Here is a 19,017-nt window from a genome sequence, read left to right as displayed (position 1 = left end):
GGATTCATTTGACGAAAGTGCAGGATTTTCCTATGAGGATGTGGTTAGCACAGTTTGAGGAATGTCTATTTATGAAGCGCGATAACATGTAGAATTTCATGTTGGCAAGGGGGTTAGCTAATTTGTTCATTAAAAGCGAGACCAACGTGTTTCCATGACTACTGTTGTAGTGGTTTAACGTCCTATTAACACATCAAAGGTTTTCGGCGATGAAAGGATAGGAACGGTCTAGGATTGGAAATGTAGCGCCATGGCCTAATTAAGGTACATCCCCAGCGTTCGCCTGGTGTGAAAATGGGAAAACACGGGGAAGAAACATTCAGGACTACCGACGCGACGGTGCGATTTGAACCCAGCATCTCCTAGATGCAACAAGCTCATAGCAGCTATGTGACTCGAGTTACGCAAACAAATGGCTCTTTTTTGTTGCGGGCTGTTTTTTTTTTTTTTTTTGGACTTTGGCCTAAGTTGTTCCGGTAATTTCTTTCTAGATTAACTTGGCTTTTGTGAATTTTGTATCTAAAGATCTCCCTGTTTGTGTGTCTTCTTGTGCATTTCGTGCCAATTTAAGGTCGTTTCTAATTTCGCCAATCCATTTCGTAGTGACCCTTTTTGCTTTACTCCTGTCTTCGCAGAATTCGGGCTTCGTTCTTTTGATGTGCCCGTGAAATTTAAATCTGCATTTTCTAATGTCATTGTGAATGTCTATGTATTGCTTCATTTCCAGTAGTTTTTCCTCAGTCTGTATTGTTCGTCTATGAGTTTTGGGCCTACAATTTTCCTTATGAATTTGTGTTCCAGAATGTACTATCCTGGTGTTCCAGAATGTACTATCCTGTTCAAATTATTAATGTTCCCGATCCATAGAGACATTCTAGTTACTCCCTGTGGGTGGGGGTGGCAGAATAGCACCCACGGTAACCCTGCCTGTCGTAAGAAGCGACTAAAAGGGGCTCCATGGTCTATTAACTGGAAAGCATGTGTTGGCGACCACGGGATCCTTAACTGAGTCCTGACATTACTTCCACTTACTTTTGCCAGGCTCCTCATTTCATCTATATTGTCCGACCACCCTTGGTTAACTCTTGCTCTTTACCGACCCCAACGGTATTAGGTTTTCGAGGCCTAGGGAATCTTTTATTTTCGCGCCATTAGTGGCCTTGTCTTTTTGGCCGATACCTTCATTTTTCGAAGTATCGGACCTCTTCCATATTTTATCGCTGAATAGTTTTATACAGAGCATGTTTGCCTAGTTGTTCTTCCTCTTAAAACAATAATCACCACCACCAGCAGACATTCTAGTTCAATGGTCGTATTGTGATGCCTTGGTTTGTATGTTTGGAAATACTTTGTAGATATTTTGGGTTAGTCGATATGCTGTTTCCGTTTTTGGTATCTAATATCATCTGTTTCTATTACGTTTTCCTGAATTGTTTCACGAAGGTATTTAAATTTGATTTTGATATTCTTCTTCTTCTTCTTCTTCTTATTATTATTATTACGGTCCGTCTCTTTGGCTGAATAATCACCTTAATGGCCTTCGACTCTGAAGGCACTGGGTTTGGTTCCCTACCAGATCGGGGATTTTAACTTTGTCTAGTTAATCTTCTAGTTTGAGGACTGAATGCTTGTGTCAACACATATCTTCATCTACACACAACACATCGCACAAACCATCATAGAAACACACAATATTGAAAACTGCGAAAGGGCCAGGAATTATTATTATTATTATTATTATTATTATTATTATTTTGGAGACAGCTTGCAAAAACAAGCTGGTTGGAGAAAAAGAGCAATAGACAAGTTCTGATGGAAACAAAGGAAAACCGGAAATTGCTCTTACACATAAGAGTTCGGAAAGCAAAAGCTCTTGAGTCATTTTCTGAGACACGGCAACTTTCTCAAGAACATATTTGAAGGTAAAGTTCTGCGAAAAAGACCAAGAGGTCGACCAAGACTCTCCTACTTCAGAAACAGTAGAAGAAATGAGGAGTCCATTATGTTACCACAAAGCTAACTGTAACGGGCCGAAGAATGTGGCTGCAACGACAAGGCGTGGCCTTTAGGAAATTATGATGATGATGATGATGATGATGGTGGTGGTGGTGTTCTTCTTCTTACTAGTTTTTAATGTTTTTCGAAAATTATTAGTATTGTATTTCTTTTTGGAACATATAAACTGCAATTTTAAGCTATGAATATAAGAAAGTCTCATGTTTACATAGTATCTAGCAAAAATGTGTGCTAAGCCGACTCACATGCATATTTTCAGGTTCGTAACTGCTGCTGTGGAGATGGATCACAGTCCTCAAGTCTGGTGACAGTGCAGCAGTTGCTGATACCTTGACGTTACCTAAAGCGGCATGCTGTCCGACGACAATGTTCAGCAGAGAGTTTACGCTGAGACTATAGTCTTTTGGGTCCATTACAACATCTTGTCTACGTATGTGGTTGTAACTCCATATTGAGACTTCATTCGCCACTCCGTAAGCCTCGTCTTGGGTTTGAGCAAGGCTGAACAGAATGAGCCATGCTACAAAGATGAAAGCTGCAAGAGATTAAAAATAAACATGATTTTATGTAAACCTTGTCAGTGACTGTGAATTAAATACACCACATAAATTCAAAAAGACTGGTGTGCTGTGAAAATTGTGAATGATTTTACGTTGGACAAAGAGGAAGAGGAGTTTACATTAAATTTCAAGAACATCTGGTGGCACTTTGGCTACATAAGGACGAAATCAGCATTTGTTGCACATCTACAAAGGGCAATCAAATGAAAATCGAACACCTGCCAACACACGTATTGAGGGAGAAAGGTGGCAACACTGTTGTTACCAATCGATACTGCAATCGCTGTGGTAGGAGAACTGCATAGTGACAACTCGCAGTTGCACGGAGTGTTGGGTTATGCCTTTGTTGGTGCGCGGACAGATCTAGTTTGTTCGTCCAGCTGTAGAAACTGAGGCTATCAAAGAAGAGCAGCGACTGTGGTTCGTTTTCTAGTGGCTGATGATGCTGAAGTGCGCGAAACTCATTGTCGCATGTTTGCTGTGTATGGCGAACATTGCATGTCCATGACGAGTGTTCACGAGTGACATACGAGATTCCGAAAAGGGAGCACATCACTGCAAGACGATGCGCGAAGGCTACGCTTCAGCGATTTGGATGGGAAACACTTCAACATCCTCCCGACAGCCCGGATCTTTCCCCATGTGATTTTCACATTTTTGGAAACATTAAGAAACATAATCGTAGACATCGTTTCATTCAGACGAGGAAGTGCAAGAGTGGATGCAGTTGTGGATCCGTGAGCGACTTGCCTCTTTCTACAAAACTGGAATTGACCGTCTCGTCTCCCAGTGGGGTAAATATATTAACGCTTTTGGTAATTAATTTTGAAGAAAACCATTCCATGGTCACGTTGTAGCGGGTGTTCTGTTTTCATTTGACTGCCCCTTACACACGACACAGGGTATGAATTATGAAATATACAAAATTCTCTCACCATTTTACACACACATCCTAAAGGGGTAAAACTGAATATTTTAGAAACTCTAGAAATTTATATACATACTCAATGATAAAATTGAAAACGAATATTAAAGACAATATTAAACTTCAACAGCAGCTGTATATTTCTGAGACGACACACACCTGCAATTGACCCATTATAGATGAAATACATTCATAATGCCCATAGCCCCTACTCTTCGATGAAACAGTTCAGTATTCTTTAAACACAATTGCATTTCAAGCAGAACAACAATTAAATATCATCATTTCACCACTGATGATTTAGCCTACGCTTTATGGAGTAAAATATTTAATAAAAACTGTGATTGGTAACAGTTTTAATTATTCATTAAAAACAAGAGATTGTTCTATAATTCACATACTTAGTAGGACTAATATTCGAACTTCCTTTTGCTTTACGTCTTACCGATTCAGATAAGGTTTTTGGCGACGACAGGACTGGAAAGGAGGAAGCCGTGGCCACAGTTAAGATTCATCCCCTGCAATTGTCTGGTGTCAAAATGGAAGGCAACGGAAAACCATCTTTAGTACTGCCGACAGTGATGTTCGAACACACCTTCTCTCAAATGCAAGCTAACAGCTACCCAGCCCGAACCATGAAGCCAGCTTCTTCCGTAGTTTCTGATACAATAATGCACCATCCTATATATGCGGGCAAGGTAAAAGGATTGATAAGTAAGGATTATCTTATACTGTAGCTTTAATGGCTACGATGAATGCTTGTTTGGATCATACAACACATTTCAAATACATTTTCTCTTAAAGGTTAATTGGACCTTTTGGTCTAGCTCCTTGACTAAATGGTCATCGTAGTGAGCTTCGGTTCGGAGAGCCCAGGTTTCAGTTCCTGGCTGGGTTCGTATCCCACTGGTGTCTGGTTGGCCATTTTTGTTCTGTACTTAACATCTCTTCAACACGTACTAAATGTACGTAACACGACCTAATAGGTTGAAGGTCGGTTTCGAATTTTAACTTTGTTTGATTAATTCCTCTGGTTTAGGGGCTGAGTGTCCATGTTCGTCTTAATACACATCTTCATTTACATGTAACACATCACACTACAAATCATCACAGAAGCACTCAATTGTGAATATATCCCTCTACAGAGAGTTGGCGCTATGAAAGGCATTCTGTTGTAAATATGGGATAAATCCATAAAAAGTGCTAAACTCAGGTAATTGGTAAAACTTAGGAAGAAGAAAGGTCCATTGAATCTTTACTTCCTTCATTTGAAGACAGTGAAAAAGATCAAAAATTGCTGGAAAATGTAATGTAAATTCAGTGATGATTCAGTTTAATGTTATATCAACGAAGGAATAATCGAAATCTATACAGTACATGAGTATTTATAGCACAGTTCGACTATCTAGTCCAATAATTTCCTTTCCTTGTATTGTGTATATGAGCGGAGCATTGAATGGGTTCTTATAAAGCTTTCATTCCCCATCCTGATGTGGTGGGGTGTGTTATCTAGAGGGCAACACCCTCTCTCTGGTCAAGAGATGCGGGTGGGTTAAGGAGATGTGATGGAGAAGGCAGATGGGTAAAATAATGTGAAAGATGAAGGAGATGGAGGAATACCCTGGATCATCATCATCATCATCATCATCATCAAGAAGTCATTTCACTCCCACCGCCTGAAAGTGGATGCACGGGCCGACAGCTAAACAAGTAGCTCTTGGGCCATATGTATTGAAATGTATGTCGTGGAGTCACAGAAGGGAGAAAGGTATGTAATGTACATACATAGTAAGAGAGAGAGAAGGAGTTGTGTGGCGTACAGGTTACCGAAACCGCACAAGGCAGACACCCAGCAGAGGCCCGCACGGCACCCGCTATAGTCGAACCCCTGTTATTACCCCGTTTATTGAATTCCCTGGATGTTGTTGGAGACGCTTTCATTCCCCACCGTGAAGGGGTGGGGCGGGCCACCTGAAGGGTTACGCCCTCCCTCTGGCCGGGAGCTTGGGCGGGGTTGGGAAGGTTTGTGAAAAGTGGGAGATGGGAAAAGGCGATGTGAACTAAGGGGGATTTAGTGTTGTGGAGAGTTTTTATTGTAATAACAATACATAGATTCAAAGAACTATTACAAAGATATTACATGATTATTAAGACGCAGATATACTAGCATAGCGAAGGTTTATACTAAGGTGCTAAGTGTAAGGTAAGAGGCGAGGGTGGGAAACACAGAAGAGATGTTAACTAAAGATGTAAGGAGTAGGCGAAGTAGATCAGATGCAAGCGAAGTTGGGGAAGGATAAGCACGGAGGTATTGATGAGGTGAGTGGAAAGGAGGAGCTGGCCGGGGACGGTGACGAGGTGTGTTAGGTCGGGGCAGGGTTTGGGGAGGTGATCGAGACGGTTCGACCCGGTGGAAGCGGCCGTAGAGATGCGTACCGTGGGCGATGAGTCGTTGAGCGGCGTCTTGAGTCGAGAGATGTAGGCGCACTAGAAATGTAGGTCCATGTTCGTTGTAAATCCGAAATTCACTTCTCACTGGTAGTCCCGCCAGGCGAAGTTCATGGGCTATTGCTACTACAGGTATAGTGGGATCCACGCCACAAACACGCAGCTATACGGTCAGGCGTTGATGGAGACAGTGGTGTATGTGTTGCGGCTGCATGTTGGTCGGTGTAGAGTCATCTGCGGGTGGCGGAATGAAGGTGGATTGTTGGCTGGGTTGGTCAGGGCTGGGAGTGGTGGGGATACTAGATGACATAATTGGGGAAGGATGGGACATAGCAGTGGTGGTGATGGGAGGATGAAAGGAGGTGTGAGCAAAAGTGGTGAGGGTAGGAGGGATTGTGGTGGTGACAAGTGTGGTGTGGAACCAAAACTCGATGGCAGTAGTTGTGACGTGCATTGAAGTGACGGTGTTGTGATGGGCGGCTCACAGGCGTCTGCAAAGTAGTGAGGACAAGGCGTCGCTTTGTAATAGTAGCCGGCAAACGTCACACCGTTGGAAAGAAGTGTCTGGATGGCAGCTGCTGTGGAGAGTTTAAGCAGGACCCGCCGTGTTGGAAGAAGATTGTTCTGGACCCGAGATGCATTCTCAGCTGGGTAGCCTTGCACGCGAATGTGGTTGAGTACATCTTGATCAGTAAGGGCAGGATCGACACCGTGTAGGATGCAGGTGGGTATTGTAAGGGAGGCCGACTTCCCACTGGGTGTCAGGTCGATATGCTTGTTGGGAGCTCGGCGAGGTGTTGAAATAAAGGTGCTGACTCACCCGGCCGAGCAAAGAAAGAGGCGTTGCTTGGAGTTAGTGAGCAGTTTGCCTTGGAGATGGCGAAAAAAGTCGTCCCTGGATGTCAGTAGTTCCGACTTCAGATTTCATAAATGCTCATCGTCTGATGGAGTAAGCTCTTAATAGACAGCAATGCTGTAATGAGGTTCCTATATGACGTAGTTGGCAAATATGGTGATCTCCTAGAAATTGTTGTCTCACTCTCAGTTTTTGATTAGTCTTATCTAGAACTATATTTATTATAAAAGACCTGTTCTCTCTTGATGGATAATATATATCGCCATGCCCACCTAGAAGCATTTGGCCTACTGTCTCGGTGGCATACTGTTCAAGTCAAGAATGAAGCCACAGATCATCCCTTCTTTCATTGCATTACATAGTATAAACGTACTATGCTAGTGTTTTAACGTCCTAAGGATTCAGATAGGTTTTGGCGACGATAGGACTGGGAAGTTAGTGGCGAAATTAGGGTTCCTGGCCCCCTCTTACACTTAACCACATATGTATTATTATTCATTAATACTTTAAAATTGACTGAAATTTAAAATACTAAGAACTACAAATAACACTAGGCGACAGGCTTTTCGCCGTCTGTCTCAACAGTGGACTGTGTACACCCTTATCTCATTATTTTTGATTCGGCCGGGTGACGCCGCAACTCTACCATCGCACCCAGCCGACCCAACAAAGCATATAGGCCAGACACCAAGTCGGAAGTCGGCCTCCCAAAATGTATACCTGTGTTGTCCTGGACGTCCAACAATCCATCACTGAAGACACCATCCTATCTGAACTCCGCAAGTCTGGAGTATACTGCACCACAAGGCTTTATGAAGGTTTCGTACCATCAAACGACGTCCTTCTTCATTTCAACACATCCACCGAACGTGACCATCTTCTCGCCACTGGTGCACAAATCTACCAACGCCTCCATCGTATGGAAGACACTTCCAGCAATATTTTAGAGCAACTCCCGGACAATTCCCCTGATCAACCTCCTTACACACCCCCGCCACAACCCTTGTTCTTTCCTTACACCACTACTATCACCACCACCACTACTACCACCCTCACAACCTCCCCAGTTCACACCTCCCTCACAACTTCGCTCACGACTACGGTAACAATCCATCCTATCCCTATCTGACCACTACTATCACCACGCCTCCCACCCCTACCTCATGAGGTCAACAACCAGCACCTGCAACTGACACTACCACCGACATAATGCCACCACCATCGACCGATTGCACCTGCGTCATCCGAGGAGTGGACCCGCTCTTATCCAACGACTCCATACTTCAAGACCTCCACCAGACAGGAACACCAGTTCGCAGAGCAACTCGTATTTTCAACGCTACAGGACCTACCCACCTCGTTCGCCTTCATCTACCGACTCCGGACATCGCCCAACATTCCATTAACAACGGAATCCATCTTCAAGGCCGCCATCATCACATTGAACCATCTCGCTCTCCTCCCCAACTTGCTAACCGATCTCATACACCCCGTCGCCGTCCCCGGCCGGCTCCTCCTTCCCTTCCACCGAGTCCACAAATCCGGTTTTACCTCTTCCACCCGGTTTTTCTCCTCCAATACAAACCCAACCAACCCCCTCCACACCTTACTCACTTCCCTGCATAACTTCTCCTGTATCTTTCACATCTTAGCCCTTTCCCTTACCTCTAGCACTAACCCCACCTTCGTCCCACAGCCGTTATATCATCCTCCTACATACTTCTAAATCTGTGTAATATCTTTTGTACTACTTTGTAACCATCTATGCTAATAAACTCACTCAACGAACTTCAATACTTAAGCATAGGCACAATTCCTCTCCCATCTCCTATATATTCACATCCTTTACCCACCTCCTTCTTCCGTCACATCTCCCCAACCCGCCCGCATATCTTGGCCAGAGAGAGGGCGTTACTTCCTAGGTGGCCCACTCCACCCCTTCAGGGTGGGGAATGAAAACATGTAATAGATAGATAGATAGATAGATAGATAGATAGAAATAACACTAATGTTTAAGACAATACGAATATATATTGAGCCCTTATTGAAGTGCTCATTTGATTAATCAGTCATTTATTCGAATGTACAGAGAATATTCCATTTTTACTAAGTGCTAGTAACTGGCAGGAAACATCTACATACAGCAGCACATGTCGCAATTTCTGCAGGGAGCTTGGAGCTCGGATTTGTTTGCTCACCAGCTGAGTTTGGAAGGTAGAGTTTCGACATGACGCACACAAAGCCGAACAACGGAACAATAGAACTCCAACGGACAACATTTCGGATGCCCAGCGAGACGCTAGGGTCGCTTATAAGAAATGTTTGAAGTAAGCGTCAGGTACGCGATGCCTCGAGCCAATGAAACGATAGAGCCACCGTCAATATGACGAGGCATTGGTCTAGGGAAGAGATGGCTCCAATCGAGGATACGACGGCGTCTTCGAGGACGAGTTAATAAAAACGATGACCGCGTCAGTTAGTTACCCTATTATTCGGCGAGGTTCTGTGCAAGTAACATCTTAAGAAGAAGTTGTTTTTACGCGAGTGATCGTGTGGGGACTCGTAAAATTTGTTGGAAGACGCTCAGTCTACATTGAATATACTCAAGTTTTCTAATACTGGGAGAATGGCATTTAATTTACGATTACAAAAGGGAGAGAACAGTTCCATTTAATTATTTCAAAACGCATAGTAGCCTGCCTGTGTAAATAGTTTTCTGAGGGCATAAACTTTACAATTTCCAGTCCAGCCGTTTATAAAATGGGAAATATTTGACCTAGTTACGAGAGTAGATAAGAGAAGCGGTTCCGCTACTGAATGGGAACTGGTTTCACGGTCGGTGGAATTTACCCCCAGCTGTAGTATTCTCGTAACCGGCCGGTTGATCTTGACCTAGTTTCTACATCGTGAACGAGGGGATGTTTTAGACGACATCCTGAAGCACAAGCAGCAACGGAAAATACGGCATCACCTTTCTACCCCTCGATGGAGACAAAAGGACTGATCCAAGTCTTTTCTGAAGGCAGCATTATCATCGATATGGCGGGCTAAAAGCAAGATGGGGTTGGCTGTCTCCTGAGGACGAGCGGCCATTAGTCAACATTACAGATGAGTACAGTGTTTTCATGTAATTATGTGAGTGTGAACGTGTTTAAGGTTGCAAAAGGGGATAGGTTAGTTTGATATTTAATTTCTGTAGATGTAGCTTTGTTTGGAAGGACTGCGTCTCATTTAAAGTAAATGATAGGAAGCTTGTTAATGTAAATATAAATTGTAACATAAATGTGGACCGTTTGCATGAGGTCGCAGCTTGCTTTCTTACATTTTATTCTGATTTATTTAGCTGAGTGGTTAGCGTAATTTCTTTTACGAGTCAGTTTCTTATTTTAGGCTGATATAATATTTTGATTTGTTTGCTTTGATGTTTGAGACGTAGTGTACGTCTCGGGGCTTAATTGTAATTGTAAATAAGGATTCAAATGAAATTCAGGAAGGACTAGATTAAAAAATGGGAGCTCAAAGTGTACGGAAACATGCCGTCACGTTTCCTGGGATTTATTGCATGATGTATGAATGAGAATGTGTAAGACGGTCGAGTGTGGATCCACGAAGTTGTTAGCGTCATCTTCACGGCTATTCTATATATCTAGGTCGTAAATTAGTAATTGGTTCACGTGTTCCACGAACGCGGTTTCGTATTTCGAGTTCCGAATATTAGAATAAAATTTCTGTAAAATGTATTGTTATTATTATTATTGTTATTATTATTATTATTATTATCAGTTTGATATTTATTATTATCAATATGAGTTTCGCGCGATGTTGGATTGAGATATTTCAGTAACTTTCCGATGTTCAGACTTGATCGATTGTCAATGTGGCAATTTCTTAGTATCAGTTTATCATATTTATTACAGAGTTGGCCACTGTATTATTCGGGATTAACTTAACGAGCGCTTGTGCTTTGATTTGTGACCAGCGCGGTCTTGTTTCATTCCATGCGAGCGAATGTTAGACGACGTCCTTCTTATTTCTTCAGTTTTACGCAACTTTAGGACATGAGATATTATTTGTGTGATTTTGAGTAAAAGGACGCGTTCCTCATCTGAAAGGTCTGCATTTTCTTGATTGTGTGAATTGCCTCGGGTAGACTGTTGAGCATGGTGTGTAAAGGGTTGGACCCTGTGGTTTGGGTACTGCTGCTTTATTTTGGGAGACTTCGATCTCCACTTTGAGTCATTCCGCCGTGTGTTGGCGAGGGTGATACGTTTGTCTACCGAGGAGAGTTTTATCTGAGCGGCGTATAGTTCGTGATTTTATTGTTTATGTCCATGTCTACGGTTGTTGTAGTTGACGAGAGTTTTATATCGCGATGTTTGTTCGGATTTTCTTTTATGATATAACCGCGCTGAGGAATATTTGTGTCATGGCATCTCTTCCAGGTTACAACGTTGAAATAGGTGTTGTCAATTTTTTATTTTTTTGCGTTATGTAATTATTTTTCAGGAACCTGTGTTGAATAGGAAGTGTTGCTTAACGTCTAATTATGTTTCCTTTCATTTTCGTTGAGGCTTTATGTGGATGCGAGTTGCGTGAATGCCGCATGCTTTCCTTGGTGAACCCTGGAAAATACTATCTCATGTTTTTGTTTCTTTGAATGTATATGTTGCCATTTACATGTTTTTTTGTTTGTTTGTGTGGCTCCAATCCACATTGTTTGCTATGCTCATGAGATTGTTCATGGCTCGAGAGGTATATTTTGTGCGTAGGATGTTTTATCACTCAGCGTGGTATATATTGTACAGTTAGGTTATTTCCCCCCACCCCTTTTGCACATTAGATCACGTCTTTTCTTAAGGTTGGGGACCCCACTGCAATGTCAAGTGTGCAGAAATGTTAAAAGCGTTAACAAAAAGCAAAGCCCACGTGTTAAAATTAATGAAACTTCAAATATTGATTTGATATGTTCAGTACGTATGTCGGCATATACTGTAAATTAGTTATATATTCTGATTCTCAATATGGACTTTATCCAGCTGAAAAAAACAATCTGAGTCATGTAAATCTGATTATTTGATACTTTGTTATTTTTTAAAATATATATATTATTTATTTTAATACATACATACATACATACATACATACATACATACATACATACATACATACATACATTATCATTATAGACTGTTATGCCTTTCAGCGTTCAGGCTGCAAGCCTCTGCGAGTTTACTAAACGTCGCCACAATCCTCGATTTGCAACTAGTGTTGTGGCCTCATTTAGTTCTGTACCTCTTATCTTTAAATCGTTAGAAACCGAGTCTAACCATCGTCGTCTTGTTCTGCCTCTACTTCTCTTACCCTCCATAGCAGAGTCCATTATTCTCCTAGGTAACCTAATCTCCTCCATTCGCCTCACATGACCCCACCACCGAAGCCGGTTTATGCGTACAGCTTAATCCATCGAGTTCATTCCTAAATTAGCCTTTATCTCCTCATTCCGAGTACCCTCCTGCCATTGTTCACACCTGTTTGTGCCAGCAATCATCCTTGCTACTTTCATGTCTGTTACTTCTAACTTATGAATAAGATATCCTGAGTCCACCCAGCTTTCGCTCCCATAAAGCAAAGTTGGTCTGAAAACAGACCGATGTAAAGATAGTTTCGTCTGGGAGCTGACTTCCTTCTTACAGAATACTGTTGATCGCAGCTGCGAGCTCACTGCATTAGCTTTACGACACCTTGATTCAATCTCACTTACTATATTACCATCCTGGGAGAACACACAACCTAAATACTTGAAATTATCGACCAGTTATAGCTTTGTATCACCAATCTGACATTCAATTCTGTTGAATTTCTTACCTACTGACATCAATTTAGTCTTCGAGAGGCTAATTTTCATACCATACTCATTGCACCTATTTTCAAGTTCCACAATATTAGTCTGTAGGCTTTCAGCACAATCTGCGTTTAAGACCAAGTCGTCAGCATAGGCCAGACTGCTTACTACATTTCCACCTAACTGAATCCCTCCCTGCCATTTTATACCTTTCAGCAGATGATCCACGTAAACTATAAACAGCGAAGGTGAAAGATTACAGCCTTGTCTAACCCCTGTAAGTACCCTGAACCAAGAACTCATTCTACCATTAATTCTCACTGAAGCTCAATTGTCAACATAAATGCCTTTGATTGCTTTTAGTAATCTGCCTTTAATTCCATAGTCCCCCAGTATGGCGAACATCTTCTCCCTCGGTACCCTGTCATATGCTTTCTCTAGATCTACGAAACATAAACACAAGTGCCTATTCCTCTCGTAGCATTTTTCAACTACCTGGCGCATACTGAAAATCTGATCCTGACAGCCTCTCTGTGGTCTGAAACCACACTGGTTTTCATCCAGCTTCCTCTCCACGACTGATCGCACCCTCCCTTCCAAGATGCCAGTGAATACTTTGCCTGGTATACTAATCAATGAGATACCTCGATAGTTGTTGCAATCCTTCCTGTTCCCTTGCTTATAGATAGGTGCAATTACTGCTTTTGCCCAATCTGTAGGTACCTTACCAACACTCCATGCTAATTTTACTACTCTATGAAGCCATTTCATCCCTTCACCATTTCAGGTCTAATTTCATCTATTCCTGCTGCCTTATGACAATGGAGTTTATTTACCATCCTTTCCACTTCCTCAAGCATAATTTCACCAACATCATTTTCCTCCTCCCCATGAGCTTGGCTGTTCACAACACCACCAGGATGGTTTCCTTTTACATTGAGAAGATGTTCAAAATATTCCCTCCACCTCTCCAGTGATTCCCTGGGATCTATTATGAGTTCACTTGAATTACTCAAAACACTGTTCATTTCCTTTTTCCCTCTCTTCCTAAGATTCTTTATTACTGACCAGAAAGGTTTCCCTGCTGCTTGACCTAGCCTTTCCAGGTTGTTACCAAAATCTTCCCATGACTTCTTTTTGGATTCAACAACTATTTGTTTCGCTCTGTTTCTTTCATCTACAAACAACTCCCTGTCTGCCTCGGCCCTTGTTTGGAGCCATTTCTAATAAGCCTTCTTTTTACGTTTACAAGCTGCTCTCACTTCATCATTCCACCAAGATGTTCGCCTATTCCCATCTTTACACACAGTTGTTCCTAGGCATTCCCTTGCTGTTTCTACTACAGCATCCCTGTATGCCACCCATTCACTTTCTATATCCTGAACCTGCTTACTGTCTACTGTTCGAAACTTCTCGCTGATCATGTCCATGTACTTCCGTCTAATTTCCTCGTCCTGGAGATTTTCTACCCTTATTCGTTTGCAGACAGATTTCACTTTCTCTACCCTAGGCCTAGAGATACTTAGTTCACTACAGATCAGATAGTGGTCTGTATCATCGAAAAATCCCCGGTAAACTCGTACATTCCTAACAGATTTCCTGAATTCGAAGTCTGTTAAGATATAGTCTATTATGGATCTGGTACCCCTAGCCTCCCATGTGCAGCGGTGAATAGCCTTATGCTTTGAAGAATGTATTCGTAACAGCTAAACCCATACTAGCACAGAAGTCCAGCAAACGCTTCCCATTCCCATTAGCTTCCATATCCTCCCCACATTTACCAATCACCCTTTCGTATCCTTTAGTTCTATTCCCAACTCTCGCATTGAAATCGCCCATTAGCACTATTCTATCCTTGCTGTTGACCCTGACCACGATGTCACTCAATTCTTCATAAAACTTGTCAACTTCATCCTCATCTGCACCCTCACATGGTGATTACACGGACACAATTCTAGTCCTAATTCCTCCAACTGACAAATCTACCCACATCATTCGCTCATTTACGTGCCTAACAGGAACTATGTTCCGTGCAATGGTATTCCTGATAAAGAGCCCTACCCCAGACTCTGCCCTTCCCTTTCTAACACCCGTCAAGTACACTTTATAATCTCCTATCTCTTCCTCGTTATCTCCCCTTACCCGAATATCACTTACTCCTAGCACATCCAGTTGCATCCTTTTTGCTGACTCAGCCAGTTTTACTTTCTTTCTTCCATTATCCCCATTAATATTGATAGCTCCCCATCGAATTCCATTTCGTTTGCCAAGTTGTTTCCAAGGAGTCCCTCGCCTGTCAAATGGGAGTGGGACTCCGTTACTCCTATAGGTCCGAGGCTTGCTTAAAATGTTCTGAGCTCGGTAAATTCATGAAGCAGGATGCTACCCTACTTGCACATAGTCCAAGTGAGGATCTCTCCTCTAACGGGTTATGGACCACCGGTGGATTGTATAGTCCTAGCCGCCTGAGCACAAGGAGGGCCAGGACTCAGAATATGTCCGAGATGCCCACTCCCATTCCATAGCAACTGGTATCCCGACTCTCAGGACCACTTACTAGGCCACTCAGCCGTTGCCCATGGTTCACGAACTAGGACGTGACTACAGTAACCCACAAACAATAAACAGATTTTCCTCCAAAACTGACGTCATGCTTCGCCTTGCTTTATTTGTAGTTTTAATTGACCTCACCGTGTCCGTATTTAGTTATATGTTCCCCATCAAGATCCAGGGTGTATGTATTTTTAGGGCATTATTTTTATCATATTTCGGACTGAGCACGCCTGGGATCGGCTGACTAGTCTGGGGATAGTTACCTTGATGGTAGAAACGGGGACAATATATGTACAAAAGAAGGAACTGCCTGCATAATGCATATCTGAGAAATATAAATCTCATTACAATAACTCAAAGAAGCGCAAAAGTAAAAATATACTAGTGATAATAATATTAAATAAATTGAACTGATTCTTGCGGTACTGGATCAAAATTGAATACTTTAATTTCTGCTAACTGTTTTTACCTCTAATAATTTTAATTTAATTGTTGATATATATTGTTACATAATTTCAAAAGCACATTAAGGGAAGTGAAAAGAGCATAATCAAAATAGATATAGCTTGAAACTTACAGATTTCAACTAATTTATTACTACCCGACAAGTAAACGTAATCTGAGTAACCATATAACCTTAATATTTTCCTTAAGTGTACACTAACCTCATAACATCATTTTTACACACACAATCAGTCGTACCGAGCTCGATAGCTGCAGTCGCTTAAGTGCGGCCAGTATCCAGTAATCGGGAGATAGTGGGTTCGAGCCCGACTGTCGGCAGCCCTAAAGATGGTTTTCCGTGGTTACCCATTTTCACACCAGGCAAATGTCGGGGCTGTACCTTAATTAAGGCCACGGCCGGTTCCTTACACTTCCCAGGCCTTTCCTATCCCATCGTCGCCATAAGACCTATCTGTGTAGGTGCGACGTAAAGCAAATAGCATAGCACACTCTCTCGTTCCACTCATACAGGTACCTTGCTGGAAGTACTTAACGAGGAACTGCCGGTAAGATGTTTTAAATTTACGTTTTAATGCAACATCCTTGATGTGTTTGGGGAGAGCATTCCATCATCCCGAGGCGGTGACAGTGAATGATCGATGGTATGCGGTTGTTCGGTGGACGGGTTTTTCTAGGAGAGACAGCGAGTGTTATGGAGATGTAAAGAACCATGGTGACATCAATTGCTTCAGAGATAAGCAGGGATGTCTTTCGAAAGCATCTGGTACACAAGAGTAGTTGAATGAAGTTTATGTCTGTCGCCTAGATAATTGTTTGGATAGTACGGAGAAACTTGAGCGTCATACCGTAAATCCATAGCATATCTAAGGCAAGCATTTCGAGTGTGTTGTAGTTATAAGCTTAATTCATTTGTTATATTCGTAAAAAATGCATCACAGTAATCGAAAATGGGAAATAATAATGACTGAACAAGGTGATCGAGGCAATATATATTTGACCCGTTTTAAAGTATTTAAGTCACAATACACCTTCTTTTTTTAAAGATATTTGTAACTTGGGTTGACTAATTTAGTATAACAGTATTATTTAAAGTTATGAGAGGAATGCAGTTTTGTTTTAAAATATGAATATTCTCTGATATACAGATGATGCCTTTTACGGGGTTTAATTTAAGGTTGTTTTTAAGTGCATATCCATTAATTAGTTCAAGGACAGCATTTATATTACATATTGTATGTAGTATATTGTCAGTTCTAGTGCGGTAATAAATTTGCACATCATCAGAATAAAGATGATACTTGCGGTGTTTAATTGATCTGATGATATCATTCACAGTACACAGAGTGAAGCGAAATTCGCGCACTCGGGCGTCGCAGCGCGACTCCTCACATGCCAACAATAAAAAAAATGTCTCTCACAAAATTTCGTCTTGCGAGTATATCCGGCAGAAAAAGAACGTTGAAGAGTGGCAATCTGGCAACACTATAACCATATGTAGGGTAACTCTGTCAGCACATACTAGAGTAGAACGCAGCCCGGAAGGCGGTTTGAAGAGGGTTGTGCAATAACATGCGCGCGCTTTGAAGTATGACGTGTTTTCCGCTGAGCCAATAGAATCATTTCAGTAAGAGGTGCTTGTTTGTGTGGGTCACGAGTGAATGTTTCGAGTTTTATTTGTAAATATCATAATCAACGAATTTAGGGAACTATTTGCGTGTGTACGATAGATCCAGGAAGAGCAAAAAGACAAGTATTCCGTCGACAGGCGAGGGAAATAGTATTTAAAGTGTATTTGTATTTGGTAAGCATGCAGCAGCAGGCGTTCATAGGCGGAGAAGGTGAGGAACGCCATGTTGCCACGCTTCAAAAGAAGACAGCACTCGCGTGTGTTATCGGCCTGCAAACAGTACAGAGGATAAAACAAGCTTCGGAAATAAAAATAATGCGGTGTTCAGGTCGCCAGAGAAGAACCCGTAGAGGAAGAAGCCAGTGACGGTCCTCGATGATTTCATTAAAAATGTTCTGTGTACAACAATATTTGATATGTATAAAAACGGCGAATATCCTACGGCATTGAAACTGGACCGTACATTTACCTTCCTTAATATCTCGAAAATTTTCCTCAACACTTTCTCGGGGTTTGATGTTAAAAATGAATTTGGACTTTCACGAAACTTTTAAGCCCACAAAAATATAGTTCATCGCTTTGGAATTAAAGATATAACTGGATGAAAAAAATGTTTACACATACATCCTGTTATGAGTAGCCACATTGGCATCACCGCACCTCATACTTCTGTGTCTCTCTGCGCAACGAAACCGCCTTCCGGGCTGCGTTCTACTCTAGTCGTGCTGAACAGTTCGTGCAGTGGGTAGTTTTGGGTTAGCATGCGGAAGGTCGAGGGTTCGATCCTCGGCTGAGGCGCACTTTTTATTTGCTAATTTCCATCGTACATTACATACTTTAATACAGTAAGACACCGTTTCTTAGGTCACATGTATCCTTCATTCACAAAATTTAGTAACGCTGAACACGATGTAACGCATCTAGTAGATGAAGTAGTGCGAATAAATTCACGCCCACGACGTGGTAAGGGCGCCTTTCAAAGCTGACCAGTGAAAACGAATGTTCATGCATTTCTAGGATCGTAGTATGTAAGTGCGTCCGCCTCTGTGGTGTAGTGGTTAGTGTGATTAGCTGCCACCCGCGGAGGCCCGGGTTCGATTCCCAGCTCTGCCACGAAATTTGAAAAGTGGTACGAGGGCTGGAACGGGGTCCACTCAGCCTCGGGAAGTCAACTGAGTAGAGGTGGGTTCGATTCTCACCTCAGCCATCCTGGAAGTGGTTTCCCACTTCTCCTCCAGGCAAATGCCGGGATGGTACCTAACTTAAGGTCACTGCCTCTTCCAATCTTCCCATCTCCCCTCAAGGCCCCTGTTCAGCATAGCAGGTGAGGCCGCCTGGGAGAGGTCATCCTGGTCATCCTCCCCAGTTGTATCCCCGACCCAGAGTCTGAAGCTCCAGAACACTGCCCTTGAGATGGTAGAGGTGGGATCCCCCGCTGTGTCCGAAGGAAAAACCGAGCCTGGAGAGTAAACAGATCAAGAAGAAGAAGGAGAAGAAGAAGAAGAATAAGAATGTAAGTGCAAATGGTTTCTAGAGGACCCGCTGCAATCGCTGTTGACGATTAAGATGCCAGATACCATACCACCTGGACTACATTTACGAAATAAAAAACATTCGCCTCAAACCAGGATCGACCCCCTCGACCTCCTGCATGCTAACCCAAAACTCTATCCACTGCACCAACTGTACTGCACGACTAACGTGTGCTGACAGAGGTAGTTACCC

The 19,017-nt window shown here is 42.4% G+C and overlaps 1 protein-coding gene across 1 annotated transcript in view; it reads right to left on the bottom strand.

The window, feature by feature from the left end:
* Window positions 1–19,017, bottom strand: part of LOC136875648 (uncharacterized) — a 48,835-nt gene that overhangs the window by 8,853 nt on the left and 20,965 nt on the right. Inside the window, exon 2 of the mRNA XM_067149191.2 lies at window positions 2,262–2,551. Within this exon, the coding sequence (XP_067005292.2) occupies window positions 2,262–2,551 (290 nt within the window). The remainder of the gene's footprint in view (window positions 1–2,261; window positions 2,552–19,017) is intronic.

Source organism: Anabrus simplex, chromosome 6 (genome assembly GCF_040414725.1).
Source record: "Anabrus simplex isolate iqAnaSimp1 chromosome 6, ASM4041472v1, whole genome shotgun sequence".
Lineage (NCBI taxonomy): Eukaryota > Metazoa > Arthropoda > Insecta > Orthoptera > Tettigoniidae > Anabrus > Anabrus simplex.
This window is presented reverse-complemented; position numbering and strand designations above follow the sequence as displayed.